The sequence below is a fragment of the Parasteatoda tepidariorum genome, chromosome 4 (genome assembly GCF_982258835.1).
Source record: "Parasteatoda tepidariorum strain Cologne lab strain chromosome 4, Ptep-v5.0, whole genome shotgun sequence".
NCBI lineage: Eukaryota > Metazoa > Arthropoda > Arachnida > Araneae > Theridiidae > Parasteatoda > Parasteatoda tepidariorum.
In genome coordinates, this window is record NC_141758.1 from 88371228 (window position 1) to 88397041 (window position 25814).

The 25814-nt window shown below is 29.0% G+C and overlaps 1 protein-coding gene across 6 annotated transcripts in view; it reads left to right on the top strand.

The window, feature by feature from the left end:
• Positions 1-9704: 9704 nt before the first annotated feature.
• The window catches only part of LOC107436652 (uncharacterized), a 55351-nt gene continuing 39241 nt past the window's right edge, over positions 9705-25814 (top strand). For 2 of the 6 annotated variants that reach the window (XM_087161582.1, XM_087161579.1), the window contains exons 1-11: positions 9705-9855; positions 10274-10339; positions 10430-10460; positions 11455-11536; positions 13927-14064; positions 15214-16246; positions 17739-17809; positions 18724-18877; positions 19426-19787; positions 23110-24181; positions 24672-24795. In XM_087161582.1, coding sequence (XP_087017708.1) covers positions 10300-10339; positions 10430-10460; positions 11455-11536; positions 13927-14064; positions 15214-16246; positions 17739-17809; positions 18724-18877; positions 19426-19787; positions 23110-24181; positions 24672-24795 — 3107 coding nt within the window. In that variant the 5' untranslated portion in view covers positions 9705-9855; positions 10274-10299. Of the gene's footprint in view, positions 10155-10273; positions 10340-10429; positions 10461-11454; positions 11537-13926; positions 14065-15213; positions 16247-17738; positions 17810-18723; positions 18878-19425; positions 19788-23109; positions 24182-24671; positions 24796-25814 lie in introns of all 6 variants that reach the window. The other 4 variants (XM_087161580.1, XM_087161583.1, XM_087161581.1 and 1 more) reach the window with 4 other exon arrangements.

Consider the following 25814-nt stretch of genomic DNA (forward strand, 5'->3'; position numbering starts at 1 on the left):
CAGATTCATTGATATACAGGGTGATTCTAAAAAGATGGGGAAAATTTTAGGAAGTGATAGTACACACCCAGACAAACAATTTTTATCAGAGAATGCATGGTCGAAAACAAAACGCAAAGGTGCTGGCGCATTTGGAAAATTTTTTCATGCAAACGAGAAAGCTCCATTCCTATTGCGAGTTACTGCGCTACGTTATTTATCGCCAAGCTTTCGGCCGCTACAGGGAAAGTTCGCCTATCTTTTCTTCGCCGTTGTACCAGCATAGCCGCTGCCGGCCACTGTTTTGAACACTTATTGTATTCACATGCCATTAAATTTGTTTTTATAATTTAACTTCATCGTTCTTTGTGTGTTTTTGCCTCCTATAAGAACATAACTTTGACGCCCTTTAGCGGTTTTGGGTTTTGTTTTCGACCATGCATTCTTCGATGAAAATTATTTGTCTGGGTGTGTACTATCACTTCCTAAAATTTTTTCCATCTTTTCAGAATCACCCTGTATAAAAGACAGATATATAAAAAGCTCTCACTCACTCGCTACTAATTCTCTTACTTCAAGTTAGCCAAGAAGTTAGAAAGCTAAAATTTAAAACTTGTGTTCGTTATGAGCAAAACAAAAAAATAAAAACAAAAAATGTTAAAATTTTCATTTTAACATTTTGTAATCTTCAGGGTAATTTTAATTGACAATAATGCTATATAGCACGTTTTTTCCGAGATTGAAGTCTAAAATTTGGACCATGTTTTTTTTATAAAATCAATAGAAAAACTAAAAAAGTCTCTTTTTGAAATGCTGTAATTATTATGTTAATTAGCTTAATTGACAGCTATGATAAATAATATTTTTTTAGCAAGCTTGAAGTTTAAATTTGGATCTCGTGTCCTTTCCAAAATAAATAGATAAACTATAATAATTTCATTTCGAAGTTTTGTTTTTATCAAAGTTATTTTTAATAATCGGCGTAATTTGTCGAATAGAGTAAGGCTTTAAAACATTTTTGCCAATAAAGAAGTAGCGAAGTCTACCATGTGTTTTTAATCAAATATAAACTTTTCATTTCGATATTTTGTAAGTATCAGGGTAGATAAAGGGTTCCTAGCACAAAATTTATAATAATGCTAAATAATACATTTTCACCAAGATAGGTCTCGAATTTAGACCATGTGCTTTTTAAGGAGATAAAAAAAATACTAAAAAAGCTTCAATTGGATATTTAAAACTATCCTGTTAAATCGGGGTAGTAATACGAATTGACATCTACGATAAATAACATGTTCCCACCAATTACCACCATGTGTTTGTCGCAGCATTGCCGATTTCGACTTCCGTGTCACTAAACCTCGAGTAAGTGAAGCCAAGCAGGTGGACGACTTTGTGGAACCACTGAGCAGTGAGTACGATTGGATGAGCCTACAAGCTATTGCAGGCGAGTCCGAGAAAGATTTCCGACTCTCCGATTTGAGCTTAAAATACCAATGCCAAAGATTTAGAGCAGGGGTGGGCAAACTGTTTTGGTCGAGGGCAAAAAATCGAGAGAAAAAAAGTTTGGTGGACCAGGTAAAAACTTCTAAAATAAGAACGACGTAGAAGTTTTAATTTAAATATTTAATGAGATAAATAAAATTGTGACTTTATTTTTAAAAGTTCTTTATATTGAGGTTCCAAGTGAGATGTACTTATTTTAAGGAAGGAGGCCAAATGCTTGTCTATTAGTCTATTTCTGAAATGATTTTTCTAAGGTTCATCATTGCAAACGCTTGTTTCAAGGGCGCCGGCAGAATAATATAAAAGGGGGTGCAACCCTCTAACAAACTAACGCTCCCCCCCCCCAAAAAAAAGAAAAAAATTTAAAAATATTCTATTATTACATTTTGTTTTGTTATTACATATACTTTCATCTGCTAATTTTTTTCAAGATACATTTCTTCATTCTTAACAAGATATTTAAAAAAAAGTACGAATTTAAGTGTTACGAAATGTGGAGGAATAGGGAAAATTCTTATGAATCCCTCGAATATATCGATTTAGTTATTGAGGCCACACCGTTTTATCCAGCTGTAGCGGAGGCAATCAGAATTGGCCTAACTCTTCCAGCTACAATGTTCACTATTGAACGCACTTATAGTACAATGCGACGCATCAAAACATGGAATCGGCCTACAATGTCTCACGAGAGGTTAAGTAGTTTGTGCATGCTCAGTGTGCATACGAAAAGTATCAAAGATGACTCAGAATTCGTTGAAAAAATTATAAACAGATTCGGGCAGCTAACAAGACGATTACAATTCTTGTATGATTAAACAATTTTTTAATTGTTGTGAATCAATAACTTAATTATTTGTTTTTGAATAAAAATATTTTTAATAAAAAATTTATACTCTTTGATTGTTTAAAAAAAAGCCAGGGGGTGCAAGTGCACCCCTTTGCACCCCGCTGCCGACTCCCTTGACTTGTTCACATATATAAGATGAAGCATACATAGCACTGATTTTCTGGGCAGGAAATATTAAATTTGGGAAACTAGCTTTTGGTAATGATTTGTAAAGCCCAAACTTTGGCGTACTTAGAAACAACTGCGTCAGATGACGCCAATCTACGGCTATTCTATAAAGAACTTCTTCTTTCAACATTTTACCAATTGAAACTGTCTGTGCTAGCTATTTCCATCAATTTATGCTTTGTAGAACAAAAATGGAGAAACTAAAAATGTCATCAGTAACTTTTTTAAAAAAGAAAGATCGTAAATAGCTTTAAATAAAGTAGACAAGAAAATGGATGTATATTATTTACATTCGCCACGGAGAAAATTTTAACGCTACCTTTGTAACGAAAAGCTAAGATAAATACTAAATATGAAATCGTTGAATCACCTGTTTCATTTAAATAAAAATAAATTTGAAAAAATTCCATTTAAATAAATCAAATAGCTGACAAAATTTGTGCTTTTCCAAAATGTTTTTTTCTGGTGAAAATGAAATTACAATTTCCCTGTTGTTGTTGTTGTCATCGGCCACTAAAGCATAGGGGGTGCGATTGTTCGTGATTTTCCCAGTGGCGCCATCTATCTCCAAAAATTCGACTTCTGCCACACCCATGTGTTTTGGCGCAGTATATAGAGCTGACCCATTCATTCATCCAGAGATCATAATTTTGACCTGAACCAAAGAATGATCAATCTCCAATTCAGTACCCGCCGAGGTATTGATTTGTTATGGTAACATGGAGGACTTTGTGACCAGATAGATTTAACGTGCGCCAGTCACCATTTACTACACAGGGTGTCTTCTGCCGGCTGGATTAGAACTCCCGCTCTCACAAACGTAAGTCCAGCTCCCTGCCAACCAGGCTATCCCGGCCTACAATTTCTCTGATTAACGTAAGCAGGTTCTTTTTCTTCCTCAGCACCTAAAACCCATAACAAGAGCATTATAGCATATTATGGTAGCAAAACTCCTTTGAAATTATGAATAAATTACCAACTTACTACTTTCCAAATACGTTAAATAGAACATATTAATCAATCCTTAGTCAAACACCACATAGCACTTAGTGGCATAATTATTTGGGGGGAAACGATAGCTAATAAAATATAAAAACTGATTTCGTATCAAATTTGGGTGATTTCTTTACATGTATTTAATTTATTAACTTAAAAACATGGATATCAATTAGTTTAGGGTCTATTGGGCAAAATTGGTAAATTTTGGTACAGGCCAATGGCAGATTTTTAGCAGTTTCAACAATCACCTATTTTTAAAATAACTAACAACTTTTTTCAAAAATTGAAAATTTCAAAGGATTAAAAAAAAGCTGTTAATATTATTTGATGAGGATTCTGAAACAAAGGTTTATGCCAGTAAAAGGTGATTTGAAGAAAGAACGATTTTGCGCGTTACAACATTTATTATTACAACAAATCTCTGCAGTGTTGTGTGCTCTATTAAGGATTATAAATCTTTGTCAAAGTAGAAAGACAGATAGCACAACACAGAGAACGACAGAAAGAAGAAATATGCAGGTAACAGCGGGATTCGAACCCGCTACTTCCACGCTTTGCACAACGTTTGGCGGGTGATACCGCTCGGCCTGGGAGGCCCCGGTTTTGCGCGTGGGAAGTAAATGTTCTTCTAGATTTCGACCTACTTTCACTGAGTAATCACTCTCAGGAAGAACCTGTTTTTCGCGATATTGATTTGTCAAAACTTAGTATTCCTCAATCTGCAACAGGCGACGTTATTTTCCGAAAACTGGACATAAACCGTTTTCCCCCTTGTTGTTGTTGACTTATACCTATTTAGGCAGAGGAGGTGCGATTGTTCTTGCTTTCCAGTGGCTCCATCTATGGCCAAGAATTCGACTTCTGCCACACCATACGTCGCACCCGTTTATAGGGCGGACCCAGTCATACACCCATTCATTCATCCACAGATCGTAATTTTGACCTGAATCAGAGAACGATCGATCTCCAATCCAGTACCCCCAGAGGTATTGATTTGTTATGGGAATTTGGAGGACTTTTGCGACTCTACAGATTTAACGTGCATCAGTCACTTTACTACATGGGGAGTCTTCGGCCGGCGGGGTTCGAACCCACGAAATCTCGGACATGGGCCAATCGCCCTACCGACCAGGCTATCCCGGCCCTGTTTTCCCCCTTGTACATCAATTATGTAAGGCGTTTCTTTTGAAGCAATTTTGATGTAAAAATGGTGATAGGGAGCGATTCGCAGACAATATTTCAATCGACATTTTTCGTTCTAATTTGTAATGAACTATAAAATATACAAAGTAAAGCATAATTTTTTTGAAGTAACAAGTTACTAATTGTACATATTTTGATATTTTCTTTGGGGAAAAAATTAGCCACTTGTTAACGAAGGACGTAGCTTACCAATCACCTGATTAATTGAGGTTATATACGTTAGTTTGAATAAACTAAAATTGTGTACTGAATATTTTGAAAAGAACTGTATTCAATTAGGTGGAAACTAACTCCCCTAACTAACCTAATTAGGAGGAAACTAAGTCCCTTGGGGTCATAGGGGGTAACTTTAACATTTCAAATGAGTGGAAATTTCATGCTATGCATCTCTCGAAAGTCTGTTTCAAGTATAACTTTTAAAATGAAGTTTTTTTTTTAAGCAAGTAATGAATAATTGACTTAACCGCTGAACCACGATGGAGCAATGGTTAAAGGCATTAAACGGTCGTAATGATGCACTAAGATTCGATTCCCAGGGGTAGTTCGTAGACTTTCCAGCTTCAGATCGATGGGTACAAGCATGTTTGGGAAGTAAAGGCGGTCTATGCACAATACTGACCACACTGTCACAATCATGTCGTTAGTCTTGAAATTGTGGAGTCGTAACCTCAATAAAACCCTACTAATTTATAACTTCTTGCTATATAGCAACCGAGACTATGGCTAAAAATTCCGTTTACAGAATATTATCTTCCCCACAAGGACTGACATCGTGTGACAGGATGTTCTATAATGACAGCCCTCAATATATATCACCATAAAAAATAAAATCAGAAGGTTCTCTCCATTAGGGTTCCAAAATTGATGTTCAAGTGAAAAAATAAAAGTTATCAAACTCCAAGAATTCAGACCTGAAGAAAGCCAGATTGAATTACAGATTGAACCAGCTCAATTGCAGGAGGAAACCGAGAAAAGTTGAAGGAAAATAATTAAAAATTACATTAAGTTTCATCCGGCAATTAAACTGGTTTAGTTCTTTTTCACCCAACCTTCTTCGTAAATGATTTAACTGACCTTGATATCGCTCTTATTTCTTTTTGTTCAAATTATCATTTGCAACAGTTATTGTTCGCATCTTTTTTTACTTCGTTTTCATCAAGCGCTCTAAAAATATATATAAGGGTCGAAATTATAGAACACCCCGTGATCTGTATTATATGATATGATTCTAAATATTGTAAATAAGTGAAGAAGATAATTAATTTTTAAAGTGAGAAAGTTAATCAATTTATGGATCATAAGAGAAAATAAGTGCATTGACTAGCGAGAGTAAGTAGAGGAAATAATTTGTAAATCAATGGTAATAACAGCCATTTTTTTTTCTTTTTGCTTTAAAAGAAAAGTGAAGTAGATGTTATACATTACCTTCAATTCTACAAAGTACTCTCAAAAATACTTATATTTATAAAAAAATCGTCATCTCGTAATGTCGGGCGTAATATTTAGAAATTACTATTTCGTGAGGATCATATTAGGTTAACTAGCAAATATGTTTCTTCTAAATCGAAGAATCATAACTGTTTACATTTTTATAATCAGTGGGATATTTTGACATTTACTCAGTCTTTACAAAAAATTCAGGAAAGACATATCACTCTAAATATAAAATATTTAAGGGTAAATGTGAGGTCCACCTTCGTTTTGTTGTATTAAAATGGTAATAAATAAAACTGCCAATTTTTACGTAATAAATTGGGGTTCAAGCTAATTTTTTCGAAAATTTCTTATTAATATTGCAAAGATTTTCCACACCTTAAAAGACAAATTCGAAAATAATAATGATAATTCAAAACTTTTGCTGCTCAGAAATTAAATAACTTTAAAAAAAAAAATTATTCTGATTGACTTCTATTCAGAAAAAGTTTTTGCGCAGCTTAAAATAGTATAAACATATTTTATGTAGTTTAAAAGAGACTATCAAAGTCAGATGACTGCATAACATGAAATATTATCAATTTATATAAAATTATACAATATGGAGTGATCATAAGATAGTATGAAACAAGTTTTATTTTTTCCTAAGTTTTATTTCTTGAATTTGTAATATTTTTATCCATAAACAAATAAACAGAACAAACAAACAAAAAAGTTTATTTTATTTATTTTTAAAATTAAAAAAACTGACTAAAGAAGAAAAAAGTTTATATATTTGTCTTATATTAGCTCAAATTGACTTTACCTAAATTCGTAAGAAAAATAACTAAATAAAAGTAAATGAAAAACAGTTAATAACGGTGTCGAAGAGGTAAATAGTAGAACCCTTCCTTTGTCCGTAATCCCATTTCAAAGGTAGAATTTTTGTTTCAATAAAAATCCCTTTTTTTTTTAATTTTTTCGGCATTAGTTTAATGTTTTACAAGATCCAGCAATAATAAGTTTACTTACTGAACCTAATAAAAAAATACAGTTTAGCCCTCTGAAGCAAAATTTTTATTAAAGATATTTTTCATACTTTTTTCATGATTTTGTATTAATGTAGGTCAAAATAAGTGAAAAATATTACATTTGACATTTTAATAATTTATGGTTATGACATACAGCATGAAACACCGGTGTTTTTCCGCGTTAAAGGTAAAATCTTTCAAGCACGGCAAACTTTGAAACAAGAGTTTTTCCAATTTGTTCTTATTTGCAGTTTTCTAGATCTAGGGGAAACAGTTATTCATCACTGAAATTTCTTTAATTTACAAAATCAACTATTAATGAATTTTAGAATATGAATGAGATAAAAGATCAAACTACTTTTTTTCTTGGATTTCTTGGAAGTTGTCCTTTAATTGATTATGCAGTGCTCTCATCATACTAAGCTTTCATCACTTCTCTGAAAAAAATCATGAAAAACTTCTAATAATCAGAGTAAAATAAAAGATTTTAACAAAAACTAATCCAGCTGGTATCAGAATTACTCCATCAATTAATTCCTTTCAACATTGTTCAAAGTAGTATTTTAAAATATTATTTTAATTAAGTGTCCCTGGATACTGGACCACAACAAAGTATAAAATAATTAATCAAAAAGTACTTTCTGCAATTCATAGTCAATTGCCGGGAAGGGGACCATGAAGATTAAATCACACGCAACAAAGAGTAAGCAAACACTTTCATTTACTTTAAAAATATTTTTTTTCTTCAAATATTTATTAGAAATCTCCATGCAAAAATCTTTGCATGGAGATTATATTATAGAGCTGTTATTCGAAAATTTCAAGCAAATATTTTCCAAAAATATTTGTTTGATATATACATAATGCATTCATAATACCTGAATTTTGGAATACCACATTGTAATACGCAGGGGGAAAAAAAAGTTTTTTTCCTTCCTTTTCTTAGAGCCATAATTTCAGAGAAACGTTCCTTTTGTAGTTCTAAGAAAAAACGGCTTAAAGAAATAAGTAACAATGTTAAAGAGTGTCACAAAGAGTTTCTGAAAAGTCATAAAAGCACTTCTTATGCAGCGAGAGTTAAATTGAAAATTGTTTTTAAGCTCTGAACTTTATAAGAAAGGTGAAAATTAAGAATTGAAAAATGAGAAATGACCCGCCCCTCTTCTGAAATTTATATACAAGTAGGTCACGACTTACAAAAACCATGGTTTAATAGCTGTTTACTGTGGTCCTTTAAGCTAATTTCATAAGTTCCCACTGGCCTGAACTAAATAAATTACCTCGAAACTATTTAATCGATTGCAAATATTCAAATTTCAAATATTTTTAACTGATAAATGATAATAATTGTTTGATTGATTCACTTAAAGAATTGATTATAATCAATCTAAAAAAAAACATATATCTTTTTTTAAACTTCAGAGTTTTTCTTCTATTGTATATTTCCCAATATATATATATATATATATATATATATATATATATTTCCCTATGTTTAAACAAAATTATTTTTATTTCTCATAATTTTAAAAAAAATGCTTTTTTTTTTTAAAAATCTTATTTGGCACATTATTTTCTATTGTCTTGACTATGTTGATCTATAATAAGATCCTACCAAGTTCCTATATGCATGAAATTATTTTTATCTCCCTTTCACATTTTAAATTAATTTTTTAGGGACACAGGCAGGTCGCAATTTGAACATTCCAAAATCTATGCGAATTCATGGATCCTAAGCCACAATAGCAGTCCATATCCTCGATAAAGTAACTATATGCCACATGAATAATTTTTCATATGGGATACAGGAATAATATCAATCTAACAATAAATTTAAATTTTATTAATTGATTGAATTATGATATGAATTAAATGTGCTTAATATCCTAGTATTTAGTGATAGTTTTTGTGCAATAGACAATGAAATGGGACTGAGACTCTTAACTGTTACTGTTTTAATGTAAATAATTGTCTTATCTTGAGGTGATTTTCGAAGCAAGCAAAGAGTCTTTTCACACGCTTCGATTTTTACGTTTTGACCTAACATCGGTTAACTTTAACATCGATTAACAGGTAACTTAGCTTAGCTACGTCACAATATGAAAAATTGACAAGTTGTTCAGTAAAAATGAACATCCTTATGAGTGTTCATAAGGCTATTTTGTCCTTATGGATTCCGGCGGATTGGCAACGATTTATATATTTTTTTTATAAGTTTAAAACTTACGCTTCTTTTTTAACGATACGAACATGTTTTGAAGTGAGGAATTATTCATTTTCGTCAATATATTTTAAAATCAATGCCCACCCTTCAAGGACACTCCGTCCGCTCTTCGAATCACAATTAATAACGCAAATTCTGCACCAATATTCTGGATTTGTGCGCGTCTGATATGAATTTGTATGATAATTGTTTTGCACATTTCAAATTAAAGTTACGGCGTAGTAATGAAAATATTTAGAAATTATGGGTCGGAACCACAAGATCCACCCAATTTATGAAGACTATTGTTTCATTTGTTTGTAGCATGTGCCCTATTGAAAAATAGTAATGATTAGTGTTGAATTACAAGTAAATGGCAACACATTGCTGGTTAACGTTGTGAAAAGTTTCTGGTCCTGTCTTTTTAACCTATATGTGTTATTATTTTATAATTGATAAATTAAGTAAATTCGAAACTCATTCATGTAGCTGGTAAATTAATTTTCGTACGTGCTCATATTTATAAACATTTTCCTGATTTATCCCTAATTATTGCCATATCTATTATATTGACAGATTTTATTATTTTTATTTAAAAGGAACTCTTTGTAACACGTAATCTTTAAATTAAATCGGAACTACTCTTGATTCTTCCTTGACAGAATGTTATTTTGTTTTAAGACTCTAGTAATTGATTGTTTATCATCTATTTATTGATACGAGTCTCTAGTGTTTCGAAATTATAACTATTTTCCAAATTTAATGGTAAAAAAATAAGTGCAATCTTATAATTAACCATATTGTAGTAAGTTATGATCCGTTTTTACGTATTTATTGTAGAAATTTGGAATTAATGATTTATTTTCCACAGCTCATTTCGTATAACGATGTCATAGATTCTAACATTCTATTAATATTTTGTAGCTATTGATTTCTGTAACAGTACGGATATGAGTAAACGTTTACTTCAGAGAGGCCGTTATCCTAAAGGTAACTATTAACTCTAATCCCAAATCTAGTTTATCTAATCTATCTTTTCTTAAATCTGATAATTTATTTAGTATATATGTTTTGTTTTAGGCCCTGGTGTTAGTCACATAAATAACTCAAAGTAAGCTTTTTAATGTATTGTTTACAAATTTAGCAATCGAGTTTACATAGTTGTTTTCCATAATGTTTATCAAAATGTAATTAGTACTTTTTATGAAATTATTTAATTGTTCAATAAATCCATATTGTTTATTGTCAAGCTGAATGATTTTTTTTATAATAGTTTCTTTCATTTTAGAAATATATATTGGACTTACTTTCTTTTCATATTAAATATTTTTAATATTATTTTAGATTATTCTATTTTAAAATGACAATATGCATTGTACAATCTGTTTGTTAATTGTGCAAAATAGTTCATATTTAAAACCTTTATTTTAAAAAAATGAGGCTAGATAGACTATCAGAATTCAATCTAAAATTTTATTTATCAGGCTACTGTTTATAGAATTTTGTAAAAATGATTTTCATCAAAAACTGAAGTCCTATTTCTTTGAAACATTAAAACTGCATTTTTGTGAAAGTGTTAAAATTTTTTTTAAATACAAAATGGACAGAGTAGAAAATTTTGTAAAAAGATCTGCTAACAGAACTTACTTTCTCGATTGATCCTTGAATATTATGAAATTTATTTAATTTGATAGAAAACTGACAAGATTTTAATTTTGCGTTGAAATTTTAGTTTTTCTTCTCTGAATTGTGTTTTTATATCATGTTAATCTAAATTTTGTACTGTATATTTCATTCTGTATTTATTGACTACTTAGGTCATTTAATATTGTTATAACTTTTAGAGGTAATGATAACTATTTTATTTAAATGCTAATTGTGGTTAATTATGAAGTATTAAAATTTCTCGGAAACTAAATAATTTTTTTTCTTTTTTGGAAATAAAAGCAGTATATTATAAAAAAGAATCCAATTATCCGGAATTAGGCTACAGTTTTTAAGTGTTTTTGATGCTAGTTTTATTTTTTTCTCATTATGATATTATTAATCTGGTATATTTGCTGATTTAAATTTTATAACTAAATTGAAAAACTACTCTTTATTAGTTCACAATTTCCACCTCCAGCTCCAGTTTCACAACCATCTCAACCTGGTGTGAGTTATTTTGATCCTTCTCAGCCTCCTCAGGTACAGTCTTATAAATAGTCTTTCATGAAATATATTTATAAAGCTTTTTTTTTAATATTAATTTTTATTCCTAGGTTCATATTAATATTTGTCAAATGCTACCTAACCCTTTGCTTACAGTGTACCATTTGTACCGTTACATGTGGTCCACATGTTGAAGCCATAAGCAAAAGGTTAAAAGAACTTAATTTTCTTGAAAATTCCTGACATAATATCATTATTCTAATTTTTTTCTCCATTAAATTTTAATGTTTGATGTCATGAACTTTACGTTTAAGTGCATGGTTTGAAGAAGAAAAAAAATTATCTTTGATTTTTATTTATTTTAAGCTTTAAGCATGTCATTAAGCATTCTATCTGTAAAAAAGAAAATTTTTGTCATTGAAAAAATTAATTTCAAAGTTCCAGTGTTGGTTTGGTAATTAAATTTTAACTTCAAAGAAAATCAAAATTTCAAATTTAGTACTTACTTAATTAATAATTTTTATCATTTGAATAATCATTTTGATTTTAACTGTTCAAATGTAAATTTCTTGATAATTTTTATTTACTTATTAATTTAATAATTTTATAAAGCTAATTTTTATAAGAAATGTTTTCCTATTTAATTAATTTTACTACTTTTATAATTTCTAAAACCTATTTTAGCTTAACTCTTTCACATGCTTTGTCTATATTTTTTTAAAAGAGTTTTGCAATTGTTAACTTTTAGTGTCTCTTTAGGTGTGGCCGGTAAGTATGTCTTTCATTGGTTTTAATGAGTTTCATAAAATGAAAATTAATTTTAAATTTTCCTCAGCATTTTCTTGTCTTGTTAAGTAATCCCTTGTTGTTTAAGATTAAATCTTTCTAGTACTTTTACTATTGAACTCCTTTATAACAAGAATGTGTAGAGCCTAGACAGTTTGCTCGTTAAGATTAGAATTGACAGAAATCCTCGCAAATTAAAAATGTAATTTGCAAAAAAGAATCAGAAGATGTTCATGTTTTGTAATTATAGTGATTATAATGACTTTTAAGGTTTTTTTTAATTGAACCCGGGGGCCGCATCCGGCCCACGAAGCTTTTTTTGTGTGGCCTGCGAACTAAAATATATTAGTTCAACGGTGCAGAAACATTTATTTCTCAGGTTTTGCATCCAAGAAAATATTTATTCAAATACAAAAATAATTGTGTATGTTGCTCTTTTTTATTTCATTTTTTTGTATTTTGTGAACATAATTTAGCATGTGCGTATCAGAAATTTTCTCAAAGAAATTCTCCGATTTAACTTTTTGAAACCACTCATTTTGGACGAAAATATTTTCACACACATTTGTAAATTTTAAATGTAAATATCTATTGTCTGGTGGTTGCAGCAGACAAACCTCAATTTTCTCACTGAACATTTTGTGTGCTACTATGTAAGTTTTACCAACTTTTATACCAAGTTTTATATCTTAACAAATGATATCTGTTGCGCATTAATTGTTTAATACATAGGTGCACATTAAAGTTATTGTATTCCTTCGAAATTCTTAATATGCAATTAAATATTTTTAAAAATCTTCTTATTTTAATTTGTAATTCAATACGTTTATTTTGTACAACTTGATATAAAAATCTGACAGTAATATTTAATGTTCCTTCAAACATAAAAGAGTCCTTCATAAAGTTGCGGCCCGCCATTTGATTTGTGATTTTAATCGTGGCCCCCGTTTTCATGTAAGTTGGAAACCCCTGGTCTAGAGCATATACGAAATGCATTATTACTAACATCTAATGATTTTAGAGAACAGTTTTAATTTCTTGCATGTGTGGTTTTCATATGTCTTTTTAATCTGTAGACAGACCCAGTGGCTTTAAACTTAGACTTTTATTTTTATTTATTTGTTCCTTTTACATTGTACAGAATTTTTGTATCTTTACTCAAGTTATTTATTTTATTTATGTGGAAGTTTCTAAATATAATCAGGGATTTTTAATGCTTTTACATTCATGATAGCTGACATGTTACGAAAATTTAATTTTTTGAAAGTGTTATTGTCTTCTATATTAAAAACTATTAGATATGTACTTTATGCACATATGTCATCAATGATTAATATAATATAAGTACTGAATGCAAATGTATGTAAATAATAAATAATTTGTGGCACAGTTATTATATATACTTATATATAATGGTGCTGTTTATGTCAAAAAAGAGTTTGATGTCTTACTGGGGGGGATATATAAAAAAATAGGTATGTTTTAACCCCTCCAAGCATTGAGTACCTGGGCCTGCATTTGAAAAAAGCTGGGACAAACATTTTGAAGTTAAAAGAATTTTTTCTTTTGATTTAGTTGTTTAGCAATGGCATTACATATACATTTTTATATTTAAATTTATATGTTTTTAATATTTATAGCCTGATCAAAACGCATGGAACCAACAATCGTATGCTGCCACCACTAATTATCAACAAACAACTACATCGAATGCTCCACCTGTTTCTGAACCAGCAAATTATTGGTCCGGGGCACAAATGTTTCCTAACACTATGCAGGTAATTTATTCCACTGAAATTATTTTGTAATTTTAAACTTAAAAATTAAGTTGCAAAAGCTAAATTAATTAACAATATATGGACCTATTTATACAATAGTTTAATGCATCTAAAGAATATATGATGAAAGATATGATTTGTTTTCTGATGATGCAATTTTAAAATTCCAAATTTATTTCCATTTACAGTATTACTAAAAACAAGCTAATTATACAAAAAGGGTTTCATAATACTTTGTAAAAAATATATTATAAATAATTTGTGATTTAAATTTATATATATGAAGGCATGTTTAGTTCTTGTGAAGCATAAATTGTTGAAATATGTGTTTTCTGCTACTTCATGATAAAAATATTTTGTAGTTCAAGAATCAATAGATTTTTATTAGTTTAAAACTATAATTATATTATTAAAAGCACTTTTACATGAAAAATAAATAACTGAACTTTAAACGGATAGGTTTAAACTGTACAGATAGTTCAGTATTTAATTAGTGTATTAATTTTTAAATACCTAACTTGTGTCACACAGAATAGTTGCAAGATATCCATCAACATTTTATTATATATTGTTGAGCTAAAAATGAAAGAAATTTTAAATTTTTTTGTTTTTATTTTAAAGATAAAATAGAGAGATTGAGTTAGAAAACATATTAACATGCGGTTTAAAAAAAATTATTATTATTTTTGTTATTATTGAAGTTTTGGAACTGAAGTACGTAATAAATAGTATTAATTATTTTACCTTTACTTGTTATTACTTCACTTACCATAACTTTGAACAAGGGTATACAAAGCCTAGGCATCGAATCTTCATTGCAGAAAACAATTTGTAACTTTGCACTTATACATTTTTCTAAACTAATAATATTAATTTATTATATGATCAGTTAGATTTAAAAATCTTTTTTTTTCTTTCCTTTTTTTTTTTTTTTTTTTTTTTTTTTTTGTACCCTTGTCTCTAAAAAGTTGCTATATAACATAAATATTTATATAAAGCATAAAATTTCAATAAATGGAATAGGTTTATTTATTACTACTGAATTATTTATAAGAAATGATTTAGGGAATTTCGTTATATTTTTCATAAATATATTCATTATTTTACTTCATGATACAGTAGATTAATGATTTTTATATTTTTTATCAGGCTCCTTGGAATGAATCTTGGAATTCTAAGCCAGATAGTTCAGCAAATAATTCAGAGTACATTTACCAACAGCCACCTGCAGTTCAGGCTGCTCAACAATGGCAGCAAGCCCCTTATATGGCCACTGATAATCAAAGTTACTCTCAACCTCAAATGGAAACTTATAACTCACAGTTTCAACAGGGATATCAGTATCCTCCAACTAATGAATACCAGCATTCAACTAATGTTTCTAATAATCAGCCTGCTAATAACTCTGAATATCAATCTTCTAATAATCTTGTAAATAACCTACCACCTACAAGTAGTTATCAATTTAACAATTCCTCAGAATTTCCCTCGGCGAATAATAATTCTATGCAACCGAGTATGCCTTTACAAAACTGGGAAAACGGAACACTCCCACATGTCACTAAACCCGAAGAACTGCCATGGACCTATAGCACGCCTCAGTATAGTAATCCACCTTTAAATGATTATGCTCAAATTCCTAATTCTTCAGCCAATGTACCTTGGCATCCTTCTGTAAGTTCTAACCAAGATGTTAGTTCAGAACACAATATTCAGAATACACCACACAACTACTTACCCTTAGACTCTAATAATATATCTAATCAGATGCCCTTAGAATCGGAGACAGTTGTACCTCAAACAATATCACAGCAAACAGAACAAACACAGAGTGATGTAAATAGTGGTGTGTCAATGCAGCAGGAATTTTGTGATACAGACTATAGTGCTAGTACATTATCTGCTTTTTTTCACCCAAGTGATTTAGTTAAACCAGACAATGAAATACCCGAGGATAGCAGAGAGGTGGTTTCTGATGATCTTCAGAATATTGAATCATCTAGTCAAGAAACTCATTCTATGGCTCTTGTTGGTGAAAATGGCTCTGTTAAAACGTCAAGAGCTGCCTCAGAAGAAGGTAGCTTGGAAGGTACTTGTAGTAGTGGTTTTGTGCAGGAAGAAAGCCTCAATGATCCCGTTAAAGGATCTTTTTCTAATTCTCCATCACCATGCTTAACTGAAGGTGAGTTTTTTTAATTAAAAATTTGTGAGTGTTTGTAAGGTTTGTTGTTTTATAGATTGTTCAATGATTTCTTTGAAGTTATTTTATGCTTTTATTCCCTGTGGCAGAATTTTTTCCAAGCTTTCTGCGACAATCCTCTCTAGTGCTAATACCTTTTTGAAAGACATTTTTAATAGTAGCAAATATATATGTTCCTAATTTAAAGTAACAGAAGTGCTTTCTGTTTACAAAAAAGCCTTTATGTATGGAATAGAACAGTATATAATTTTTTTTTCATTATAAATGTAAGAATTTTTTTTTGAACTCTAAATATAAAAGAATACATATTCTAATAATATTGATGATATTCTCCTGTTCTAAAAATGTTTTGTATGGTTAACCTTTTTAAATTTTTTCTTTTTGCAAGTTCTACCTAAAGCCACTCATTGCAGAATTTTTTTATTCTCAAAAGAAAATAGAAAAAAAATTAGGAGCATTTATTCCACCTGGGATGTGCGAGAAAGGCATTTTTTGAATATAATTCTGCGAAAAAAAAAAATTTTTGAAACATTTTGCGGATAGAAAAAAACAAACTTCTTTGCTTCCCAAATTAAAAATATTTCTGCAAGAACTCTGTAACGTTCTGCGACAATGTCGCCATGATTATGCCACAGGGCTTTTATTATTACTTCTGGATTAGTTCACTTAACTATAGACATACTATAACATGTAAAAATCAATAAAATTAATTTAAAAGCGTAAAAAATCATGGTAAAGAAATTTGAGTTTGGTAAACCTAAATTTCCAATATTTTTTTCTAAAACTTTTTTTTTACAAATTTAAAAAAATATTTTCTGAGTCTCAATATTGGTTTAATTTATATCAATGAATAGATGTGAAATAAAAAAAAATTCTATTATCAATGTATTATATAAAATTGTTTAACAAATTTATAAAATATTTTTTTTTGCAAAAACTTATTTAACCTTTTTTAGATAATATTGTACTGTCAAAATCTTTAAGAAATATTCCCTCCCCCTTTATTATTAAGTAAACAGTATTTCTTTACAGACATGTATTTTAAGGCCAAAAAATATTTCCTCTCAGTAAAATTTACTCTAACAGATTCCTTTCATCTGTTATACTTAGCTGGAACAAAAAAATTCATCACTTATCTTGCCTTAATCATTAAAAAATAAAAAATTTCCTTTTCATATTTTATTCTTTTATTTGATTTGTTAGTATAGAGCTTACTGTAAGAGTTTCTCTTTGTATATATGACCCTAAGTATTGTAAAAAGTGTTTGATTGTAGTCTATTGTTCCTTCCTTAAACTTTGTTCAAATATTTATGGAACATCATTATATAAAGTTTTATGTTGGACAAACAACAGATTAGATTAAATCTTTTAGTTGCAATTATTTAGTATTTAAATAATATATTTATAAAGTAGAAAGCCTCTTCATCTCTTAAATTTTTTGTGAGTAAACTATAAAATAAATATTTTCTTTCAGAACCAGTTAATCAAGAAGTCCCAGAGCCACCTGGAAGTAACTTATCAAACTTATCTGTTAAAGGCGAGAAGGTATAAAATTTTTTTCTTAAATATTCTAATTTTATGCTTGCATATTTTTAAGCTTTTACTACCTGATCATGTATGTTTTACGAATTTTTTAAATGTAATCCAAAACAGTAACCGGCTTACATTTACCAAAATATAAAGTTTTTAAATCCAAAACTATAACTCTGCTGCAATAAAGTTATAGATATCATTTATTTAAATACTTTGCAAGTCATAACTTATATTATTTTATTTTATATTTATGCTTTTTCTAACATATTATTATCCATCTTACTCTTCATTTGCTTCTTCTTTTCTTTTTGTTTCTAGTTTTATTTTTATTAAGCTAAAATGGAAATTTCTTGATGAAAATATTCACATGAATCATATCATTGATTTTTTTTAAGCGAAAGAAATAGCTTCTCTTTCTTTTCTTTTCTTTTTTCTTTTTTTTTTTTTGTTTGCATCTGTACATTTTTGCTGTCATTTATTTTTAATTTGCATTTTTATCATTATTGGTTTTAGATTAATTAAAATTTTCATTTATTAATTTATGTTTTTTATCTACATATGCAATATGTGCTGTTTTTATTATTTTTTCAACTAGCTAATTTCATGATATCTTGCCTAAATTTTCATCTTTAAACTTTTAGTTTTTGGCCAAATTTTTCGTGAATTACATTATAATTTTTTTCCCCATAAGATATGCGCTAAATTGTTGACACAAAGTAATGTCAGCATGATAGGGACACACAAAAAAAATAGTTTTTTGCATTTTTATTTCTTTTTGATTTGTAGTTTATTCTCTCAAGGTGTATGTTAGATGTGTGTAAGATATTTTATGAAGATGTTTAAACTGTTACTTTGAAAAATAACCACTTGCTTTTTAATTATTATTTTTGCTGTTATTGTAATAAAGAGTAACATGTTTTATGTAGGACTCTGATGAATCTGGAGAAGAGCCACAAAATCAACAAGTTCCTTCACAGTCTGGCCAATCATCCCGCTCTACTTCTGTTGAAAGAGAAAAAATAGTAATACGTCCTAGAGAAGAGAGTCCATTTAAGCCCCCTAAGACAAATAGTTCAAAAAGTAATTATAATTTTTTTTTATCTGTCATTAAAAGTTTGTATTTTTTTATTTTTTTGGATTGAAAAATAAAGCTGCCTTTGCAATTTTTTTATTGCAAAAAATTTTTTCCTTTTAATCCTAACAGAATATTGTTTGAATTAAAAGGAAGTACTTTTTTAAAATGAAATGGTTATAGTTGTAGTAAGTAAGTGGGCCACTGTTTAAAATAATGCAAATATCTACTTAAACGTACACATAAAAAGTAAATATTTTATTAAGAAAACAGTGGGAATAACTACTGATTCAATAACAATAATCCAAAAAAGAACTAAAAACTTTTTTATCAATTAAATTAAAAACTATTTTATTTTCTACTATTAATATTGAATTTTTCTTAATTTTTTTTTTATAAATCTGCAGGCATGCTGTTTTTTCCCTATTTTTCTTGAAGACAATCAGGCTGAGATTTTTGACATGCCATACATGCTGCTCTTTGTTGATAGATGAAATTTTTTTTAGCCTGCAACTTCTTGATTGAAAATTAACTTATTTAAAAATCACACTTTCAGGTATTGTAGTCCAAAAAGAAACATCTGTGAGTCCTGTTGAAACAAAAATTCCAGAAGACAAAACAGTTGTTCAAGAAGTGAATCTTGAAACGTTCCCCGACAATTTGGAAAGACCATCTGATTATGAAGAACTTAGGAAACAGTCTCCCTTGTATGCTCATAAAAGACATCTAAGGCAAGAATTAAATAGTTCACCTAGTTCATTGTTATGTGATAATCCTGACATTCCATGTGTAACTCTTGCACCAGCTGCCCCTCCCATATCTTCTGCAAAATCAGATAAATCTGAATCATCTACAGATTCAAGATCTGATGGATTGTCTCTACGTAGCTCCAATTTGTCTCTTTATAATTTGCAAGAGGTATGTAATTTTTTTTTCCTATTTAAAACTATTTCTGTAAATAACTCCTGTGTATAGCTAAAATTAAATTATTTTTGACAGTATTTAGTATATAATAATTTCCTTTCCTTTTTTTAAGCTAGCCTTTACATAACTCCATAAGTATATATAGCATTTTTTTTCCATTAAAAAACAATTTGAGTTTATTATTATAGGGTGTGTAGCGTTTTTAAAAAGTGCTTAAAGGCTCTTATTTTTCATATATGTTTTTTAAAAGCCCTTAAAGGTGCTTTTTTTGTTCAGGGTTTGGAAAGAGTGCTCAATTTTCTATCTTCTAAAATGAGATTTTTTTTCTTTGCCCTGTCGATTGTCGTTCTAAATTACAAAAAATGCTTGATTTTTCACAATTTTCTCTGCAATATTTATCAGAAACTTAATTATTTTATCATAATTATGTAAAGTTTTTGAAAATGTTTTAAAATTTTTTTGATTTTATGTTTAAAAAAAACTATAAATGATAGACAGAGATAACTTTTATTACTGCACAGATCCTGATTATGATTTTCTTTCTTTGGAAAGTGATTTAAAATATTTTTTAAGTGCATAAAAAGTACTTAAAAGGTGCTTATTTTTTGTTGAAAAATCTGGCTGTGCACCTTGTATTATTATTAAACATTGAAACTGTTTTTTTACACATTGTGGGGAATTATAACTAAGTGGAAAAACTATAAATAACTATAAATACCATTAGTGGGTGTCGCATAAGCAGAATATTGTCAAATGTTCTGCAACAGGACTTATTAATTTATACAAATGTTTTGCAAGCATTTCACATCGAAAAAAAAATCAACTTTAAGTTTAAATACTATATTTTCATTTATTAAAATACAGGATCGTACACAGATACACTACATTATTTCTTAAACCAAGGCAAACATTCTTGATTTGTTACTTTTTCAATCACTTTCAAAGTACAAAATTTTGTCAATGACGATGACGAATTATTAATAAATTGACTATGCGATGAAGGTCTTTCAAAGGGACAAGTGCCCAGATGGTGCACCCTTTGCAAACACAAACATTCGCTGGTCTGTTTTTCCAACAACTTCTTCATATCCATCGAAAGCATTTGGTCTTTTAGAAACAATTCTGTCAATCGTGGATCCTGACTATTCACAAATTGCTTCTGAAATGGGAATGGAAAATATAAAAGTCATAAACTTTGTGAAATTGGAAATCTCTGAATTTAATTCTGTTATGGCTTGCTTTAAAAGCTCTCTTGATAAAAATGGTGATCGATTTCTCCTGCTGTCTGCTAAGAAGTGATACACCCATTTTATAAAATGTTATAGCCAAAAGCTAATTCATTAATTTCCTCCTCAGAATTGCAAAGATATGGGAGAGGGAGATTACTGATAAATGTGCTGAAATTTGTGCAGGGTGTCAAATGTTCCTCTTCTAAAGCAACATCATTCCTGGGAAACAGCAAGTGGTCAAAGCTAAGAAGAATTTTATACAAGATACAAATTGTTCTGCAGGACTTCGTTTGTTCTGCGACGTACGTCACAGTTTTAGGCAATCTCTGCTTCTGGGGTGGGCAAGATGTGTTAATTAAAAGAAAATGTTGTTGTAGTATGTTTATAATTTTCAACTTTTTATAATTTCTTAAAATTAAATTTTAAAGCAGAACTTTAAAAATTAAGGTAATAAAAAAAAATTTTTTTTGTGATCTTTTTTAATTGTTTTAAAAATAAATTTGAATGCAAAAAACCATTAAATCCACAGCTCCTTGGTAAGATTTTAAAATGCAAAATGCTATAATTTAAAACTGTTTCTGTAGTTTAATGAAATAGTGATAATGTAGTTAACGAAATTAAATAATTGATTTATTAGTTAATTTTTAAAATATTACATTCTGAAAAAGCAGTTCCATTGTTCACAATCAAAAATTCATTAAAATTAAAAATGCGAACTTGTTCTTATTCTACTAGTCCCAGTCATGGGTAATTTGCCTGTTACTAGCCACCTGCCACCTAGCTTTGCCTGTTACAGTTTACTTTTCTCCTGTGTTATTTAATGTAAAAGCATTGTTTGACAGAAAAATATTTGTGTCAGTTTTTTTCCCTGTCTTATTTACTCTTGAGAAAAACACTGTTTTTATAACAATTTTGACACACAAATTTTAACACGAAATTTGTAAACCCAAATTTTTATATCAATTATCCGAAGTATATAGACATCAAATAGTTTAACGATTATTCCAGTATTGTGTTAGTTTGATTCTTACTGATAGTTCGAGATTATTATTTCAACTAAGAATGTGATTGTAATGTTGTTGAAATGTTTCCAAAATTTTGCATTTAAAAAATATAAATGCTATATTTACGGACATAGAAACTTGGCATTAGCCTGTTAGCTGAGGAATAAACTTTTGTTCAACTCGATTCACAATAGGGATTTTTTTCTTTATAGCTGTAAACAATATCATTGCACCTCAAGTAATTTTCATAGACAAAAAGTTTTGCCATTGCCCGTAACAGTAATAGTTTGAGTATGCAGAGCTGATTGTGCTCGGGAAAAAATCCGGATTTCTGCATTTTTCGCTAACCGTGATCTGGAAGTTTCCGGAGATCGAAGGTTCAGACTTTTCAAAAAATCATTGATCACAAAAGTTTCCGGAAATCAAATTTTCAAAGATGGAACTTAAAATCACAGTTTATTTTATTTGTTTGTAAGGGAGAGCCAGATACTTTATAAGCTTATATTCAAGATTAATATTAATTTTTTATCAGTAAATAGTTATTATAATCATAAACTCAAAAAAGAAAGACATATTTGCAAATTTCAATTACTTCTCCAGGTCATCATAGGTATGTGTAAATTTTATAGGTATGTGTAAAATTTTAAATATATTTTAAGTAAACTAAGAAATATTGAGAAAAAGGAAAAAACCTTGTTTAAATTTTTTTCTAATTTTTCAATTTAAACTTTTTTTTTCTTTATTTATTTAAGAAATTTTCCTGAATTTTGACTTGAACTCACCATCACCCCTGTGCATGACAAAATAACAGGTTTATATTTTTAAGAAAGGAATTTTATGTTTTGCTAGATTTTTTCTTCAGTGTCAAAATTTGTATTATGAAAGAAGACTTTTTTTTTACAATTTTTATTGATAATTATATATATTTTAATTATTTGTCTCTCAAAATATGTACTCAATGCAACATTTGTATGTTTTTTTTTTTCCTGTTGACTATCTGTATTTTATTGCATTTTTCTGTTAGTGCTTGTTAATGGGTTAAATAATTTATCACTTTACACACTAAAATTTTTTTTTTTTCAGTCTTTACCCAAGGGTTTATGTTCTGACAAAATTAGTAAAGTAGAACGACCTGAATTATTGCAGCAGAACAAACAACCCTTAATAATGCAGCAGGCTATACCCCCAAACTCCGAAAATCCGTTATATTCCTACAACAACTCTCTGCCCAAGACAAAAGATAATGATTTGCATAACCTTGGAAATTCTGTTTCTCAACCTCCTATGCTCTTAAAAGATTCAAAAATTAGTAGCAAAACTCATATCAATGAAAAGCCACAAGAATATGATCAAAGATCATCATCTGCTGATTATCAAAGACCATCTGCCAGGAAAGATGAAATGCCTCATGCAAGTAAACATGATACTAGGTATAGTAGCCAAAGAGAATTGAGATTTAATGATCAACGAGATCCTAAGCATGATAATTTCAAAGATGATGGATATGATGAATCTAGTGGTATTGGTGGTGCTAAGAATCCTATGTTCGATAATAGCAGAGATCCCAAGCATAGTAAGAGTAGCGATCCTATCAATAGAGATCCTAGATATGATACCAAGGATCCCAGATATGATGCCAGAGATCCTAGGTATGATAATACCAGAGATCCTAGATATGATAACACCAAGGATCCTAGATATAATAATAACAAAGATCCTAGGTATGATAATAATAGAGATCCTAGGTACGATAATAGAGATCCCAGGTATGACAATAGCAAAGAATCAAGATATAACAATCAGAGAGATCCAAAAGATAGCAGACAAAGGTTTGCTGATCAGAAGTATTATAGTTATGATGAACGGCAATACTATTCGGATAGAGAGAGCTCCAGGCCCTCTAGTAGAAATTCAGCAAGAGATGAATATCCATATCAACCAAGAACTGAGGATTATCCTTATCAACCAAACAGAGGTGATCCTAGGCATAGTGAATATCCACCTCGTCCATCTTCTAGAATGAGCGAGTCTGATTTGAATCGTAAAACTGGGCAGTATGAAGATTATTATCGCCAAGGGTACCAGCAGTATCAACCGGAAGCATATCCGAGGGACCAGAGGGTTTCAGGTCCTTATCAGAGACCTCAACAAAAAGGTGAGTTATATTTATATTTTTTAGGTGGCATATTTAATTAATTTTCTTTCTTTTTTTAAAAAAAATGGAAGTTTGAATTTTAAACTCAGTATTCAAAAGTTAGCTTAAAAAATGTACATTTATTTACTTTGGAAATATTTAAGTTCCTTTTTTTTAAATCAATAAAAAAATTCAAATAAATCAAGCATTTTTAAGCAGATTTTTATATAATAGTATGCACCTTTTTTTTTAAAATGTAAAAACATTTCACTTTTCAAAAGGTCACATTTGTAAAAAAATTATCTTAAAATTTCAAAATGTGCTCAAAGTAATCATTTATGAATCTCTTCTACAAATGCCAAAAAATTTACATTCAATTTGATGATGCACAATATATATATATATATATATATAATTGGTGCAGGATTTTTTAGGATTTAAAATAAAACAATACTTTTGAATTCTTTCTTTTAATAAATTCTATTTTTTATTTTTTTCCACATTTTCTTAGGTTATGAATATGATTCTTATCAGCGAGATATGTATTATGCTTCATATTATGATGCTTATCAACGTTATGCATATAATAATTTCAACTATGGCTTTTATGATGAGCTTTACAGAAATGATCCGAGGTAAGTTTTTCAAGGTTTTTAGTTCAAGCTTTAGTTGACCATTTTAATGTTTATTAAAATAAGGTAGGAATTAAATTTTTTAATAGTTCAAATGGAAATTTTTTTTTTTAGTTTAATTAGCAAACTAAACAATTTTGCGTATTTTAAATAGCTTTTGCTAGTACTTTACAGGTTCTAGGATCATGACTTGACATATGATGTTATATGAAAATATCGTACTTTAAAAGTATATTATGTTTAATTTTTCTTTGTATAATAGGAATAAATACCACCTTTATTTATTAAAATTTCAAAATCAAAAATATTTTAACATTATAGAAAGTCTGTTACCCCTTATTCATTTTTTATTTTAATAATAATTAAAGCCTATATTGACCTTTTACATTTCTGGTCAACCCTTCATTTTACATATTTTTGCTAACCAAAAATATTGTTTATGAGATTTTAAATTTTTTTTATAGATATGTGCTTAGATTATTGGATAGTGCTTAGATTATTGGATACCAAGTAATATTTTTTTATTAAATGTGGTTCTTGAAACGTTTTCACACATTTAAAAAATTGTGATTTTAAAAAAAAATCACATTTATAAGTTTTTTATATAATTAGTTAGGTTTATGAACTAGTAAGTGATTTCTTTTCTACCTTAAAATTGCTCTTAACCTCAAGATAAAAATATTAATTACTTGGACAGAACTGAGCTTTGCTTAATTAGTTTAAAAAATGATAATCTGATTAACTTACAAATTAAAATTATTTAGCTTAAATGTTAATTTTTAAAAATACTCTTAATGCAAGTAAATGCTTTACTCTATTTATATTATTTTAGTCACATTATAATAGAAGAATTATCTTTTGGAAAAAAAAAATATTCATAAGCTCTGAAATTGATACTAAATGATGAAATGAAATGATGAACTGATAATGAAATTGATACTGAAATTAATATGAATCTATATTTTGCTTTTTAATTAAAATTCACCATTTTTAGTTGCTTTATTGAAATATGTTCATCTTCA